We start from the raw sequence: 15,000 nt of genomic DNA, 5'->3' as shown, positions 1-15,000 counted from the left end.
GTGTGTGTGTGAGAGAGATATAGTGTGTGCGTGTGTCTGTAAATGGGTGTTTGTTTGTTTGTGTGTGTGTGTTTTCATGTATGTGTCTGTAAATGTGTGTGTGTTTGTGTCTTTGTGCGTGCGTTTGGATGTGTACCTGTGTCTGTGTGTGTGCCTGCTAGTGTTTGTGTGCGTGTGTCTGTAAATGGGTGTTTGTTTGTTTGTGTGTGTGTGTGTGTGTTTTCATGTATGTGTCTGTAAATGTGTGTGTGTGTTTGTGTATGTGTCTTGGTACGTGCGTTTGTATGTGTATCTTTGTCTGTGTGTGTGCCTGCTTGTGTGTGTGTGTGAGAGAGAGATAGTGTGTGTGTCTGTAATTGGGTGTTTGTTTGTTTGTTTGTGTGTGTGTGTGTGTGTGTGTGTGCGTGTGTGTGAGAGAGAGAGAGAGATAGTGTGTGTGTGTGTGTCTGTAAATGGGTGTTTGTTTGTTTGTGTGTGTGTGTATGTGTCTGTAAATGTGTGCGTGCGTTTGTATGTGTATCTGTGTCTGTGCCTGCTTGTGTGTGTGTGTGTGTGTGTGTGTGTGTGTGCGTGTGTGTTCTCTGACCTCATCTTTGGCCTTCAGCAGGTTCTCCAGCTCCTCCAGGGATTGAGTGAGTTCATCTTTCAGCAGATCACTGGGTCCATGACCACCATGAGCCTCCAGATCCGCAACCTACACACACACACACACACACACACACACACACACACACACACACACACACACACACACACACACACACACGCTGATCATGTCTGAATGAAGAGTATTTTAGGGGTAGGGGTGTAAAAATGCACTCATATAGACTGATATTATGCAGCTGTCTGGAATACTGGATTCTGATTGGTCAATCTTGACAAGGTTATATGTTATTAACTGATAACAGATTAAACTATATGCAGATTTTATTTTAAAGAGGAACATAGTAATACTTTAATGTATACATACTCCCTAATGACTATTATGAATATAATTTATGGGCGACACGGTGGCTCAGTGGTTAGAACTGTGGCCACACAGGAAGAAGGTCACTGGTTTGAGCCCCGGCTGGGTCAGTGGTCATTTCTGTGTGGAGTTTGCATGTTCTCCCTGTGCTGGCGTGGGTTTCCTCCAGGTGCTCCGGTTTCCCCCACAGTCCAAACACATGCGCTATTGGGGAATTGAATGACCAAAACTGCCTGTAGTGTATGAGTGTGTTTGGGTGTTTCCCAGTTCTGGGTTGCAGCTGGTAGGGCATTCGCTGTGGAAAAACATATGATGGAATAGTTGGCGGTTCATTAAGCTGATGAATAAAGGGACCAAGCCGAAGGAAAATGAATGAATGAATGATACTGAATACTGTTAATAAATGATTCTAATATATGTATTAATATATCTACATTATTGTATTATTATTATATATATAATAGTTTTATCACTATTATTTCACTTTTAATGTAAGTTACATGTAAAATAAGAAATTTTGTTGTGTAAACAACTTTAATAAATTGTTTCTATATTAAAACTTGTGTTTTTATATTACAATTTCATTAAAAAAAACAATATTATAGTATTTTATTATTGTAGTAATGATACAAATAATTCAGAACAATTATCTTATTTATATAATTTTATTACATTTATTGATTTTAATTTACATTATCAATATATTTGTATTAATAAAAATTGTTTTAAATAATAATTGTAATATGTCTACAGTTTTGTCACTCTTATTTCCCTTTTAATGTATATACATAAATACACATACACATAAATATGCATATGTTTGCACACACACATATTCTTTTTCACCCAAAAACTAGTATCTAGTTTAATTTAAGTTAACAATAATATATTTAGGGGCGTCACAGTGGCTCAGTAGGTAGCACGATCACTTCACAGCAAGAAGGTTGTTGGTTTGAGCCTCGGCTGGGTCAGTTGATATTTCTGTGGAGTTTGCATGCTCTCCCCATGTTGGCGTGCATTTCCTCCGGGTGCTCCGGTTTTCCCCATAAGTCCAAAGACATGCGGTACAGGTGAATTGTGTGGGTTAAATTGTCCGTAGTGTATGTGTGTGAATGAGAGTGTATGGATGTTTCCCAGTGATGGGTTGCAGCTGGAAGGTCATCCACTGTGGTGGTTCATTCCGCTGTGGCGACCCCAGATTAATAAAGGGACCAAGCCGAAAAGAAAATGAATGAATAATAAACTTGAATACATTGATTGATTGATTGATTGATTAATAAAGCTTAAACTTGATATCTGAGTGTTTTGAAGGAGTGTTTAAGATAACACTGACTCTCTTCTCTTCTCTTCTCACTTCTTTACAAACACATCATCTGTTCAACAGCTCATCTGAGGCGTTAAATCATTATAACTCCACTCCGACACATTACAGTCTCCAGCATAATGACCATCATAAAGACCAATGCTGACCTACATACACACACACACACTGATCATTCAGCCTGTGTGTATCTGAGTGAAGCAGGAGTGTTTTACCGAGACACGATACATGTCTGTCATTGAGTTTATACTGCATGACCATGAACACGCTGTGCAGAATTAACAGCTCACATCTGAGGTTTAATATACAGCTAAAGGACATCTTCATTTACCTGATCAAAAATACAGGAACATTAGTATTATTGTGAAATATGATTAAAACTTTTTTATATGAATATACACTCACCGGCCACTTTATTAGGTACACCTTACTAGTACCGGGTTGGACCCCCTTTAGCATTCAGAACTGCCTTAATCCTTTGTGGCAGGTTTCAACAAGGTACTGGAAATATTCCTCAGAGATTTTGCTCCATATTGACATGATAGCATCACGCAGTTGCTGCAGATTTGTCGGCTGCACATCCATGATGTGAATTTCCCGTTCCACCACATGCCAAAGGTGCTCTATTGGATTGAGCTCTGCTGACTGTGGAGGCCATTTGAGTACAGTGAACTCATTGTCATGTTCAGGAAACCAGTCTGAGGTGATTCACACTTGATGACATGGTGCGTTATCCTGCTGGAAGTAGCCATCAGAAGATGGGTACACCGTGGTCATGAAGGTATGGACATGGTCAGCAACAATACTCAGGTAGGCTGTGGCGTTGACACGATGCTCACTGTACCGTACCATACTGTACCACTTTTTGGGTACCCTTTTGGAAGGATACCTAGCACAACAAAAGGGTACCAAAAGGCGGAGCTAGCTGAACGCTATTGGTTTACAGAGATACGTCACCAGCGCGTACACAAGCAGGAGAATGAAAACAACGGAAGCAGCATTTTTAAATACACAGCCGAGACATTACAGCGTAATAATATATACATATAATAACGGGCCATGGTCGAGCTTAAACAAACCGTGTCATCATCTTGATGAACAGCCACAAAGCCAAGAAGAAAAGCAGAATCTACCCTGTGCAGCGTCGTTGTTTACAAGGCTGTATAAAAGCAAGAGCGGTTTTACTTTCTCCAGAGAGCACGTGTGAGCTTGCCGTACGTCTATATTTAAAATAACAAACTTTTTGAGCTCATGTTAATAACGTGCGCATGATTATTGAAGCGCTTCTGACATCTGATCCTTTCAGAAATGGACAAACGCGAGAGTGATGAAAGAGAGCATGAAAAAACAAAGGAGAAGCCCGACAAAACAAAGGAGCAACTGATTGTTTCAGCAACCTAAAAGCAACCTAAAAACTACCATGTTACCATGAAAGAGTTACTTTCTAACAGAGGTTACATGTGCTGCTGAAGATTACAGACACATCTGAGAGGTTTGCACAGACTGTAAGCTGTATGTTGTGTGTTGTTTTTGAACCCAAATAAGGACTAAATGTAGGTTGTGTGTAGTTTTTCTGTAATTGGTAACATATCGGAGACTGTAAAGATGTATGTATTCATATACAGTTGAAGTCAGAATTATTAGCCCCCCTGTTTATCCCCCCCCCATTTCTGTTTAACAGAGAGCAGATTTCTTCAACACATTTCTAATCATAATAGTTTTAATAACTAATTTCTAATAACTGATTTATTTTATCTTTGCCATGATGACAGCACATGATATTTGAGTAGATATTTTTCAAGACACTTCTATACAGCTTAAAGTGACATTTAAAGGCTTAACTAGGTTAATTAGGTTAACTAGGCAGGTTAGGGTAATTAGGCAAGTTATTGTATAATGATGGTTTGTTCTGTAGACTATCGAAAAATACCTTAAAAAAGCTAATCTTTTTTTTTCAACCTTTGAACTGTAGTTTATTTACTTATTGAAACAATAAATGCATAAATAAATCAATTATTAAATGATTTACATTTTAGAATATTATTTAATAATATTTATTTATTTATTTTAATGTATTTTTTATTGTATGCCCACATTCACAAAATATAAACGTCAAAATGTATAAATGTGTTACAGAGAGTGTAGTCTTAAAAATGGAAAGTAACAAAGAAATTTATATAAAAAAACATAAATAAATAAAAAATAAAGTACAATCACACCACTTTAGAGCAGTCGTTAAGTGTAGGTTAAAACAGAAATTGTATATGAATGATAGGGATCCTGTGTTAATTTAAGGAAGCTTTTTTATAAATTCTCAAAGTGGAGACCAAATTGACCGAAGTCTGTCAGATTTTTTATGTTTGTCATAGGTAAGTTTTTCTAGTGGTAACCATGTAGCAATGTGTGATATCCACATTTTAAAAGATGGAGCCTGTGATGCAGAACAAAGTAGCAACATACATTTAGCTAAATGTACCAAGACAATGGAGCTAATAATTTTGATCTTAAAATGGATTTTTTTAAATTAAAAAGTTTAACAGCTTCAGGAAATTTTCACAGTATGTCTGATAATATTTTTTCTTCCGGAGAAAGTCTTATTTTGTTTTATTTCAGCTAGAATAAAAGCAGGTTTTAATTTAATCCCATTTTAAGGTTAATATTATTAGCACCCTTAAGCAATATTAGTTTTGGATTATCTACAGCAGTGTTTCCCAACCCTGTTCCTGAAGGCACACCAACAGTACACATTTTCAACCTCTCCCTAATCAAACACACCTGAATCAACTTATCATAACATCAGAAGAGACTCCAACACCTGAAGTTAATGGGTCAGAAAAGGGAGACATGCAAAATATGTACTGTTGGTGTGCCTCCAGGAACAGGGTTGGGAAACACTGATCTACAGAACAAAACACTGTTATACAATGACTTGCCTAATTACACTAACTTTACCCTAGTTAAGTGTTTAAATGTCACTTTAAGCTGAATACTAATATCTAATATTTTTTACTTTAAATATTTAGTAAAATATTATGTACTTTCATCATGGTAAAGATATAATATATATATATATATATATATATATATATATATATATATATATATATATATATATATATATATATATTTACATATACACATATATAATACTTTAATGGTTTTGCTAAATAAAAGTATGAATTAAAAAGTAAGCCACACCCACTGTACTGACACTTTTAATTCATTTAACGCATGCATATTAAATAATCTTTAAAAAATAAAACCTGCAAGATTTAAAGCAACAAAAATAATCTTTATAAAGAAGCCTGAATTACCTTATATTAATGCATCCTTGCCAAATAAAAATTGTAATTTTCTTCATCACTTCAGAAGTCATATACCACTGACCCAAAGCCTTGATGATTATCAGAATTATTCATTATTTTGGCAGTGATGTACAGGCATGAATCTCAACACAACCACAAATATCACACACACACACACACACACACACACACACACACACACACACACACACACACACACACACACACACACACACACACACACACACACACACACACACACACACACACACACACACACACACACACACACACACACACACACACACAAACTAACACTACACTCACACACATCCAAACCCACTCCAGCACTACACACACACTACACAAAAAGGAGCAGCTCCTAAAGGTCTCCAACACTTGGAGGGCCTAAAGAGAGAGAGAGTGGCTTATTTTTAACTGTGTAAAGAGCAAAAAAAAAGTGCCCCAGTGGAGGAGGGTCTGTCAGCTCCCCCTGGTGAGATCTCAGCGCTCCTCTAACTAGGCCATCGAAAGTAGGATATCACTGTCCTACAAACCACCCCACATCTCTCTCTCTCTCTCTCTCTCTCTCTCTCTCTCTCTCTCTCTCTCTCTCTCTCTCTCTCTCTCTCTCTCTCTCTCTCTAGTCTCAGGAGATGTGAACCATTTTCAACCACCTGGTCGCATGTTCTCGCTCAGAGACGCATCGCTGTCCTGAAACTGATCCTGGATCTGTAGAAAACAGGAGAGTGGTGGAGGAAGGAGAGCGTAATGATTAACACAACATGTCGACTCTGAATAGGGCTGCTCCTTTATGGGAAAATCCTCATCATGATCATTTTGAATTGTAATGACTACTATTTAAAGGACACCTATCATGCATAAGTTCTCAAGGTGAACTCGTACCTTGGCTTTAGGGGTCAAACAACAAAAAATAAGGTCAAGAATCTTGGTGTGACTCTGGAGTCAGATCTGAGTTTCAATAGTCATGTCAAAGCAGTACGTAATCAGCATACTATCATCTCAAAAACAATCGCAAGAATCAGATGCTTTGTTTCTAGTGAGGAGAAACTTGTTCATGCTTTTATCAGCAGCAGGGTGGATTACTGTAATAGACTACTCACTGGCCTTCCCAAAAAGACAGTCAGACTGTTGCAGCTCATCCAGAATGCTGCGGCCAGAATTCTGACCAGAACCAGGAAATCAGAGCACATCACACCTGTCCTCAGGTCTTTACACTGGCTCCCAGTTACATTCAGAATAGATGAGTATTATTACTGGTCTATAAATCTCTAAATGGCTTAGGACCTCAATACATTACAGATATGCTCACTGAATACAAACCCAACAGATCACTCAGATCTTTAGGATCATATAAACTAGAAATTCCAAGAGTTCAGTCAAAGCAGGGTGAATCGGCTTTCAGCTACTAACAGCGCCCCCTACTGCTGGAATCAGCTTCCAGAAATGATCAGATGTGCTCCAACATTAGGCACATTCACATCAAGACTAAACACACATCTGTTTAGCAGTGCCTTTACTGAATGAGCACTGTGCTGCGTCTAACATATCGCACTATTGTGTCGTTTTTTTCTCTTTCATTCTTTTAAAATCAGTTTTAACACGTTTTAATCTGTTTTTATGCTTTTAATAATCTTTATTCTCTGTTGTTTAAATTTTCTTATACCTGTTTCTTTTATTCCTGTTTATGTAAAGCACTTTGAATTACCATTATGTATTCATTCATTCATTTTCTTTCCGGCTTAGTCCCTTAATTAATCCGGGGTCGCCACAGTGGAATAAACCGCCAACTTATCCGGCACATGTTTTACGCAGCGGATGCCCTTCCAGCCGCAACCCATCAACTGGAAACATTCATACACACTCACTTACACTAATACACTACAGACAATTTAGCTTACCCAATTCACCTGTACCACATGTCTTTGGACTGTGGGGGGAAACCGGAGCACTCGAAGGAAACCCACGCGAACGCTGGGAGAACATGCAAGCTCCACATAGAAACACCAACTGACCCAGCCGAGGCTTGAACCAGCGACCTTCTTGCTGTGAGGCGACAGCACTACCTACTGAGCCACTGCGTCGCCCATTGTGTATGAAATAAGCTATATAATTAAACTTGCCTTGCCATAATTAATGTTTGTAAGCTGTTTGGAAAGAAGTGTGTGTAGGTATAGTGTGTGCACGGTCATACTATAAGTATGAGTAGGCTTGACCACCAGTACACACTCCTCCTGTCTAAATGCACCAGTTATTTTGTTAGAAATACTCCTATGATTTACATGTTTGTTTCTGTGTTTTGTCTGTATAACTACTATTTTCATTTATAACATTTCATTTTTGCATCTCGTTTACATACACTATGAATAGCAGCTACGCTTATTATTTTCTTTATTCTCTATTTCCACCTGGGGATACTTATCCCGAGGCGACTAGAGATTATGCAGCACCATTGATGCGATCCAAGACCTTTAAAGAAATTATTCCAAGGTATCCATAATCCTGGACCAGGCCGTATCCTGAGCTGATGCTGATGAAACTGATTCCTGAAAGACCCCAGTGACAGACGAGTCCCCACATTGATCCTGTGGGCCAGCCTGTACACCGCCGATGACCTACTCACACCTGCAGTTCTCCACGATGGACGTCCAGTGTTCTCCATCCTCTGGCGCCTAAACTGCAGCTCCACACAGGAAGTTTGGCCAAAGGAAAAATGGTCATGCCCACTGAGCCTGATTTCTCTTGAGGCTTTTTTTTCTTTCACTTCATCAATTGGTGAAGTTTGTTCCTCGTCACTGTCGCCACTGGCTTGCTTGGTTTGGGACTTGTGGAGCTGCGCATCGATGGATTTGCTCTTCAATGTTTGAATCTTCAGCAGTGAAGTATAAACCTCACTGAACTGAGCTAAACTGGACTTCAACTCTGAAATCTGGAACTTCCATGTTAAGCTGCTTCGACAGTCTACAATGTAAAAGCGCTATAGAAATAAACATGAATTGAATTTAATTGAATACTAGAATGATATAAACACAACAAACACAAAATAGGATCCAAATCACAGTGATTTTGAGGCTCATCACAATGTGATGTCGCAGTGCAGAGTATTAACATGTCTCAGTATTAATAAGTATAATCTTGTCCACAAGACAGGATTGGCAAAGAAACTGGGAATAAAAGATCTGTTCCAACTCTTTGTGTTTTTATAGCATTTTGAGCTATGCATTTAGAGCTAACCTGCTGGAAACAGCACAGCTTACATTGTACACAACTATAAAGGAGGATGTTTCAATCACACAACAGGATTCCGGCTTTGTGGATGTTAAATCAGCTTTATTTGTACAGTAACTGAGCTATGATGATCTCCATACAGCAGAATATTTACCTGTTTGGTGGACATCCAGTCAAATTTTTCACGAGTAGACACAAACAGCACAACACTGTTCTTTCTTATCTAGATTACTGCCAGTGGTATGGTCGAGTGCGTCAAGTAAAGACTTAGATAAATTACAGTTAGTCCAGAATAGAGCTGCACGACTAATTTTACACAGCAATAGAAGAGTTAATATTATGAAAATACATGAAACTTTAGGTTGGTTATTGGTGAAGGATAGGGTAATTGTTTCTCTGCTGTGTTTCATAAGAAGTATTTCTGTGTCAAGAGTTCTAAGTATATTGTACAGTCAGCTTTTGTATAGTAATGCTAGTCATCATTTTAACACCAGACATGCGTCAAAAGGACATTTTTTGCTTCCCGTTTCAAAAACTAATGCAAATGATTTGTTATCTGTGATTTCTCAGCACAAGCTAGAACCAGATCCACAGGTGGCACTGTTTGGGGTTACTTCAGAGGAAATACAGTTGCCTTCTTCAAAGTGTAAAATCATCTCTTTTTCGATTTTATTGGCACTTAGGGCTATTTTGCTAAAATGGAAGGATTCTCGTCCTCATGCTCAGTAGATTAGAGAAACTATGTCATGTCTTTATTTAGAAAAAATCAGGTTTTCATTAAGAGTGTCGGAGGGGAAGTTTTTTAAGGTGTGGCAACCTTAAATCTCAAATAATTAGATTTTGCTGTACATATGGTATGTATGGCTATATGTTTGTAAAATTTATTTATTAATTTAATTTGTTTTAATTTGTATTTATTGTTAATATTATTTCCTTGTATTTAAACCTACATGAACAATTGTATATTTGTTAGTTTTCGGCTAATATGAGCGCCATGCTGCTGTTGGGTTGGTGTGGGTCTGGGGTTTGCATTGTTGTTCTTTCTCATTTGAAAAATCAATAAAAAATATCTAAACCAAAAACTAATGCAAAGCAACGGACTGTAATGTATAGAGGAATGAAAACATGGAACGAATTGTCCTCAGACTTTGTAACAAGTAAAATGAGGTTTAAAAAATTGTTTAAAGGGCACCTATGGTAAAAAATCTACTTTTCAAGCTGTTTGGACAGATTTGTGTGTAGGTATAGTGTATAGACTGTCATATTGGGGTGATATAAGCACACCCAGTGCTTTTTTTTCAATTTAACAACATAAAAAATGGTGGACCAATTGGAGCAGTTTTCAGAACGACCGCAACTTTATGTAGGAGAGCGGTCCCCCCGCCCACCAATATTGATTGACAGGCGCGTCATCATATGCTCAGTTTGTTGATTCACGTCTGCCATTTTCAGCGTGAGTCGAAGCGATATCACTAAAGGAACACGCTAGCTCTATTTTTAGATGCAAGGCTCATTGGGCTCAACACAAGATCAATATTCTCCACATTATCGCTCTAATCAGAATTATTGGTTGTATCTTTAGGTAGGTTTGCAAACATGTGTACTTCTCATTGAGTCTACCTTATACTTCAGCCGTTTGCATTTCTCGCGATCCCAGAGGCTCCCTGTGATCTTAACTAGCATGCGTTTGAATTAAATTAAATTCAATTCAATTCTCCTTTATTTGTATAGCGCTTATACAATGTAGATTGTGTCAAAGCAGCTTCACATAAAAGGTCACAGTAAATTGGAACAGTGTAGTTCAGTTTGTAGTGTTTATGTTCAGTTCAGTTTAGCTCAGTTCAGTGTGTTTAATAATCACTACTGAGAGTCCAAACACTGAAGAGCAAATCCAACGATGCGCAGCTCTACAGATGCTGAACCATGCAAGCCAGTGGCGACAGCGGAGAGGGAAAAAAAACTTCACTAATGGCGAAAGAGAAGAAAAAAAACGTTAAAAAAAATGTTTTAGAATTCTAAACATAGGTTTCTATCAGGGTACACTCAAGTCGACGGCTGGGCGCCACGGACCGCTGCAGACTTGAAGCACCGTTGTTTGTACCCTGATAGAAACCTATGTTTAGAATTCAAAAATGCGTGGCGCGATGATTCGGGACACTTCATGTTTCTGCCGCGCCACAGAGAGTGTCTGGTGTGCCGTGTTGCGGCTTCGAGCGGCGCATCCGGTGCCTCAGTCAAAGTTTATTCAGTGTGCGTGGTTATTAGTTTCTGTGTACAAGCTCGGTACTTGAAACTAGCACACAGTTGGCTGCTTGGTCTGTGTCCGAGTAATATATGTACGACTGAATGGTGATCCTCTCACTCTGCTCCTCTCAGTCTGCCTCTGTTGCAAACGCAGAGCGGGTGAGGTCATGGCCCCGCCCCCTTGTTATATTGGGCGGGAAGCTGAAACTAATTTACATGTGAAGCAACACACCCCTAAATCAGCGAACTGTGGACACGCCCCCAACATGACACTTTTTAACACATTATAATAAAAAAATCTGAATTGTGTTTTAAACTGAACCTAAACTGGCACACTCAGAAGAACCAGAATATTAATATTACATCATAAAAAAGAGGTAAACTATGGGCCCTTTAAAGTAATTTTGTGTTGTGTTCGATGGACCCCAGGAAGAATAGCCACTACCTTGTAAAAATGTGTATACACTGTAATGCCATTAGTGTGCGGCTCACTGATCTTACTGTGGTATTTGTGATTGTGTGTCCCTGCTTCATCGTGTCTGAGTTCCTGTCTGTTTTTATCCTGACATCCTACCCTGGTTATCCTTCTCTAAAGTAAAATGTCCCGAGAGTGGGTGTGGAGAACCGACTTCGAGAACTAGCTCATTTACATTTAAAGGCACGGGTGCCAAAACAGCTACAATTCCCTCTGACCCCAAAATTGACCTTTCAGCAGGACATACTACATGATCTGATGGATATTTTGAGCTGAAACTTCACAAACACATTCTGGAGACACAAAAGGGTTATTTGACATCTTGCGAAAAGGCCAAAATTAGAGGCCTTTAAAGCGATTATGAGTGGGCCAAATGACCAAAAAATAAATGGCTAACTAAACACAGGAAAAAAAAGAAGAAAAAACACTAAACAAACTAACAAAAAAGTTCAGAAAATTACTGATTATAATAAAAAGAGTGCAATACAGTGAGCAGGAGAAATATAGACGCTGTCACTTTAAGAGCCACACGAATCACATTTACTGTTGCACATGTATTTTCATTCTCAGCTCAAAGGTAAATGTGAATAATCACTAAGCACCTGTGGGAATATACATTTATATAATCTAGTTTCCAATGAACAATAATCTACATAAAACTGAAAAGTTATATTCTTTGGTTTTTGATTACATCCTTTTATTAACCGCCCAGCCATGAGGGACATTTACCTTTGTCTTTTGGCCCGTTTCCACTGAGTGGTACGGTACGGTTCGGTTTGGTTTGGTACGCTTTTATGGCCGTTTCCACTGTCAAAAAGCGTACCGAACTGAACCGTACCGTACCACTTTTTCGGCACTCTTTCGAAAGGGTACCAAACACGAGAAAGGGTACCAAAAGGCGGAGCCACACGCCAGCTGAACGCTATTGGTTTACAGAGATACGTCATTCGCTTACGCAACAAGCCAGAATGAAAACAAAAAACCCGCCATGTTTGAACTGCACAGCGAGAGATTATAGCGGAATTATAAATACATATAATAACGAGCCATGGTCGATCTGGGCTCAAACAAACCTTGTCGTCGTCTGGATGAACAGCCACAAAGCCAAGAAGAAGAGCAGATTTACCCTGTGCCCCGTAGTTTTTACGAGCCAGTCTGAACGCGAGCAGTTTCGCTTTCTTGCTAGCGCTCGCGCACGTCTAACATTATATCTGAAATAACAAACTTCTTGAGCTGATGGTAATAACCTGCGCTTGATTATTGATGTGCTTTTGAAAACCCGATCCTGTCAGACACTGACAAACGCGAGAGTGAAGTGTGAAGAAACAAAGGAGAAGCCGGAAAAAAGGAGCAGATTATCAGCAAACATGAACAAAATGCCATGATTAACTAACTTATTATCTTCACCTTTTGGACTAATATGAACCGGGAATGACGGAATTACTGTCTAACAGAGGCTACATGTGCTGCTGAAGATTACAGACACAGATAAGAGGTTTTCACTGACTGTAGGCTATATTTTGTGTTGTTTTGAACCTAAATACGGGCGAAATGTCTGCTATATGTAGTTCTTCTGTAGTTGGTAACATATTGGAGACTGTAAGGGGCTGTATGTGTTTATATATGTTCATTTATTTAGTTATTTAATATAATTACAGACGTTACAGTAGGCTGTTTCGCACTGTCATTGATCTGCAGTTATAATCAACTCATGTTCATAGTAAAGTTAGTAATAAACATTTCTACACAAGTATTTATGTGTGTAAAGCATCTGTTTTGTGAGAAGAGCTTCTCATATGATATGTGAGTGACCCGTACAGCTTTATTGTAGACATTTCCTCCAGCGAGAATGACGTCGACTGAAACTTTGTCATACACCACGCCCACCAAAAGGGGACCCTTGTTAGTGGAAACGCAAGCCTGATAAAGGTGACCCGTACCAAACCGAACCGTACCGTACCGTACCAGTCAGTGGAAACGAGCCATTTCTGACTACAGGCTAAGCCAGAGTAATGCAAATGCTAACGACTCTGCCTTAGTCTTCTGGTGATGCTTTCATGCTACAGAAACCCTTTTGTTGATTAACTTGTGTGGTCAGTTGCTGGGCTGCTTTCTAACACCTATATGCTGGTTATCATGCTGAATTCAATACTATATTTGCATGCTTTGTTTAGCCATCTCCCCTCCTCCTAAGAGAATATAGACAGGACATCTTTGTCTTAATTCAGACTTGTGATAAAACTCGCAGACTGCAGACCTCCAGTAGGCTCTGCAGACACATGGACTTCTCGAAGACGCTGTATGACTGCAGATTAACCAACAAGTCTCAATAAAGGAATTCTGCTTGTTTCGAGTCTCCTGGACTGGGTTCTCTTCTATATTCACTCATTTATTTTTTTTACAACACACCGCATTTTGACACGTTTTTGCATGTATTTGAATATTTAGTTAAGCTAAAATATATATTTTTAGAAAGAACCTTTTAATAAAACCTGCAATATGTAATTGTGGGCCAATGCAACGAAAACAATTACTATGAAGAAACCTCTATGACCTTATTATATTATATTATAATGCATCCTTGTCATGTTTCATTCATTTTCCTTCAGCTTAGTCCCTTTATTCATCAGGGGTCGCCACAGTGGAATGAACCGCCAAATTATCCAGCATATGTTTTACGCAGCGGATGCCCTTCCAACTGCAACCCATCACTGGGAAACACCCATACACTCTCAAACACTATGGCCAATTTAGCTTATCAATTCCCCTATAGAACATGTGTTTGGACTCCCACACGGGGAGAACATGCAAACTACACACAGAAATGCCAACTGACCCAGCCGGGACTCGAACCAGTGACCTTCCTGCTGTGAGGCCACAGTGCTAACCACTGAGTATCTTAAGTATTTCTAATTGTTAGTTTGTAAACGACTAACGATAGCTCATGGCATCTTGAACATGATTCCCTTTTTTCTGTATTGTGGTTATTTTTGCCATCTTGACTCTAGTTGTGCCCTCTCTGTCCCTGTGTGATTTCATGTGTGTTTTCTGCTGACCTGGTCTCGTAATCTCTCGGTCTCCTCCTGATACGCTGCCAGCTGCTTCTTCCACTGCTCCACGTTAGCGTTAGCCTCATGCAGCGCCGCCACCAGCTTAGCATTGCTGTCCTGTAAAGTGAAGAGCTCCACCTCCAGATTCATCTCACAGATCGACCTGAGACACACAGACAAACACATATTTATTATTTATTAACTTTTACGTTGCCATCAAATCAAAATCTACTTTTCTTATTTTTATTTGTATATTGTAGTTCTTGTTATAAATGATGCGTGTGCCCTTCAAATTCATTTGCCCTCATAAACTTTAATCAAATATCCTAACCTTCCCTACCCCTCAAAAAACCTTTCAGCACTTCTGGTCACATGAAATTATTCAGTCA

The 15,000-nt window shown here is 39.0% G+C and overlaps 1 protein-coding gene across 1 annotated transcript in view; it reads right to left on the bottom strand.

The window, feature by feature from the left end:
* Window positions 1–15,000, bottom strand: part of LOC130238782 (homer protein homolog 3) — a 34,008-nt gene that overhangs the window by 5,374 nt on the left and 13,634 nt on the right. Inside the window, exons 3-4 of the mRNA XM_056469893.1 lie at window positions 14,618–14,774; window positions 587–694 (exon numbers count right to left, since the gene is read on the bottom strand). Of these exons, the coding sequence (XP_056325868.1) occupies window positions 587–694; window positions 14,618–14,774 (265 nt within the window). The remainder of the gene's footprint in view (window positions 1–586; window positions 695–14,617; window positions 14,775–15,000) is intronic.

Source organism: Danio aesculapii, chromosome 2, assembly GCF_903798145.1.
Source record: "Danio aesculapii chromosome 2, fDanAes4.1, whole genome shotgun sequence".
In the NCBI taxonomy this organism is placed as follows: Eukaryota; Metazoa; Chordata; class Actinopteri; order Cypriniformes; family Danionidae; genus Danio; species Danio aesculapii.
Note: the sequence above shows the minus strand (reverse complement) of the source record. Positions and strands in the feature narration are given on the sequence as shown.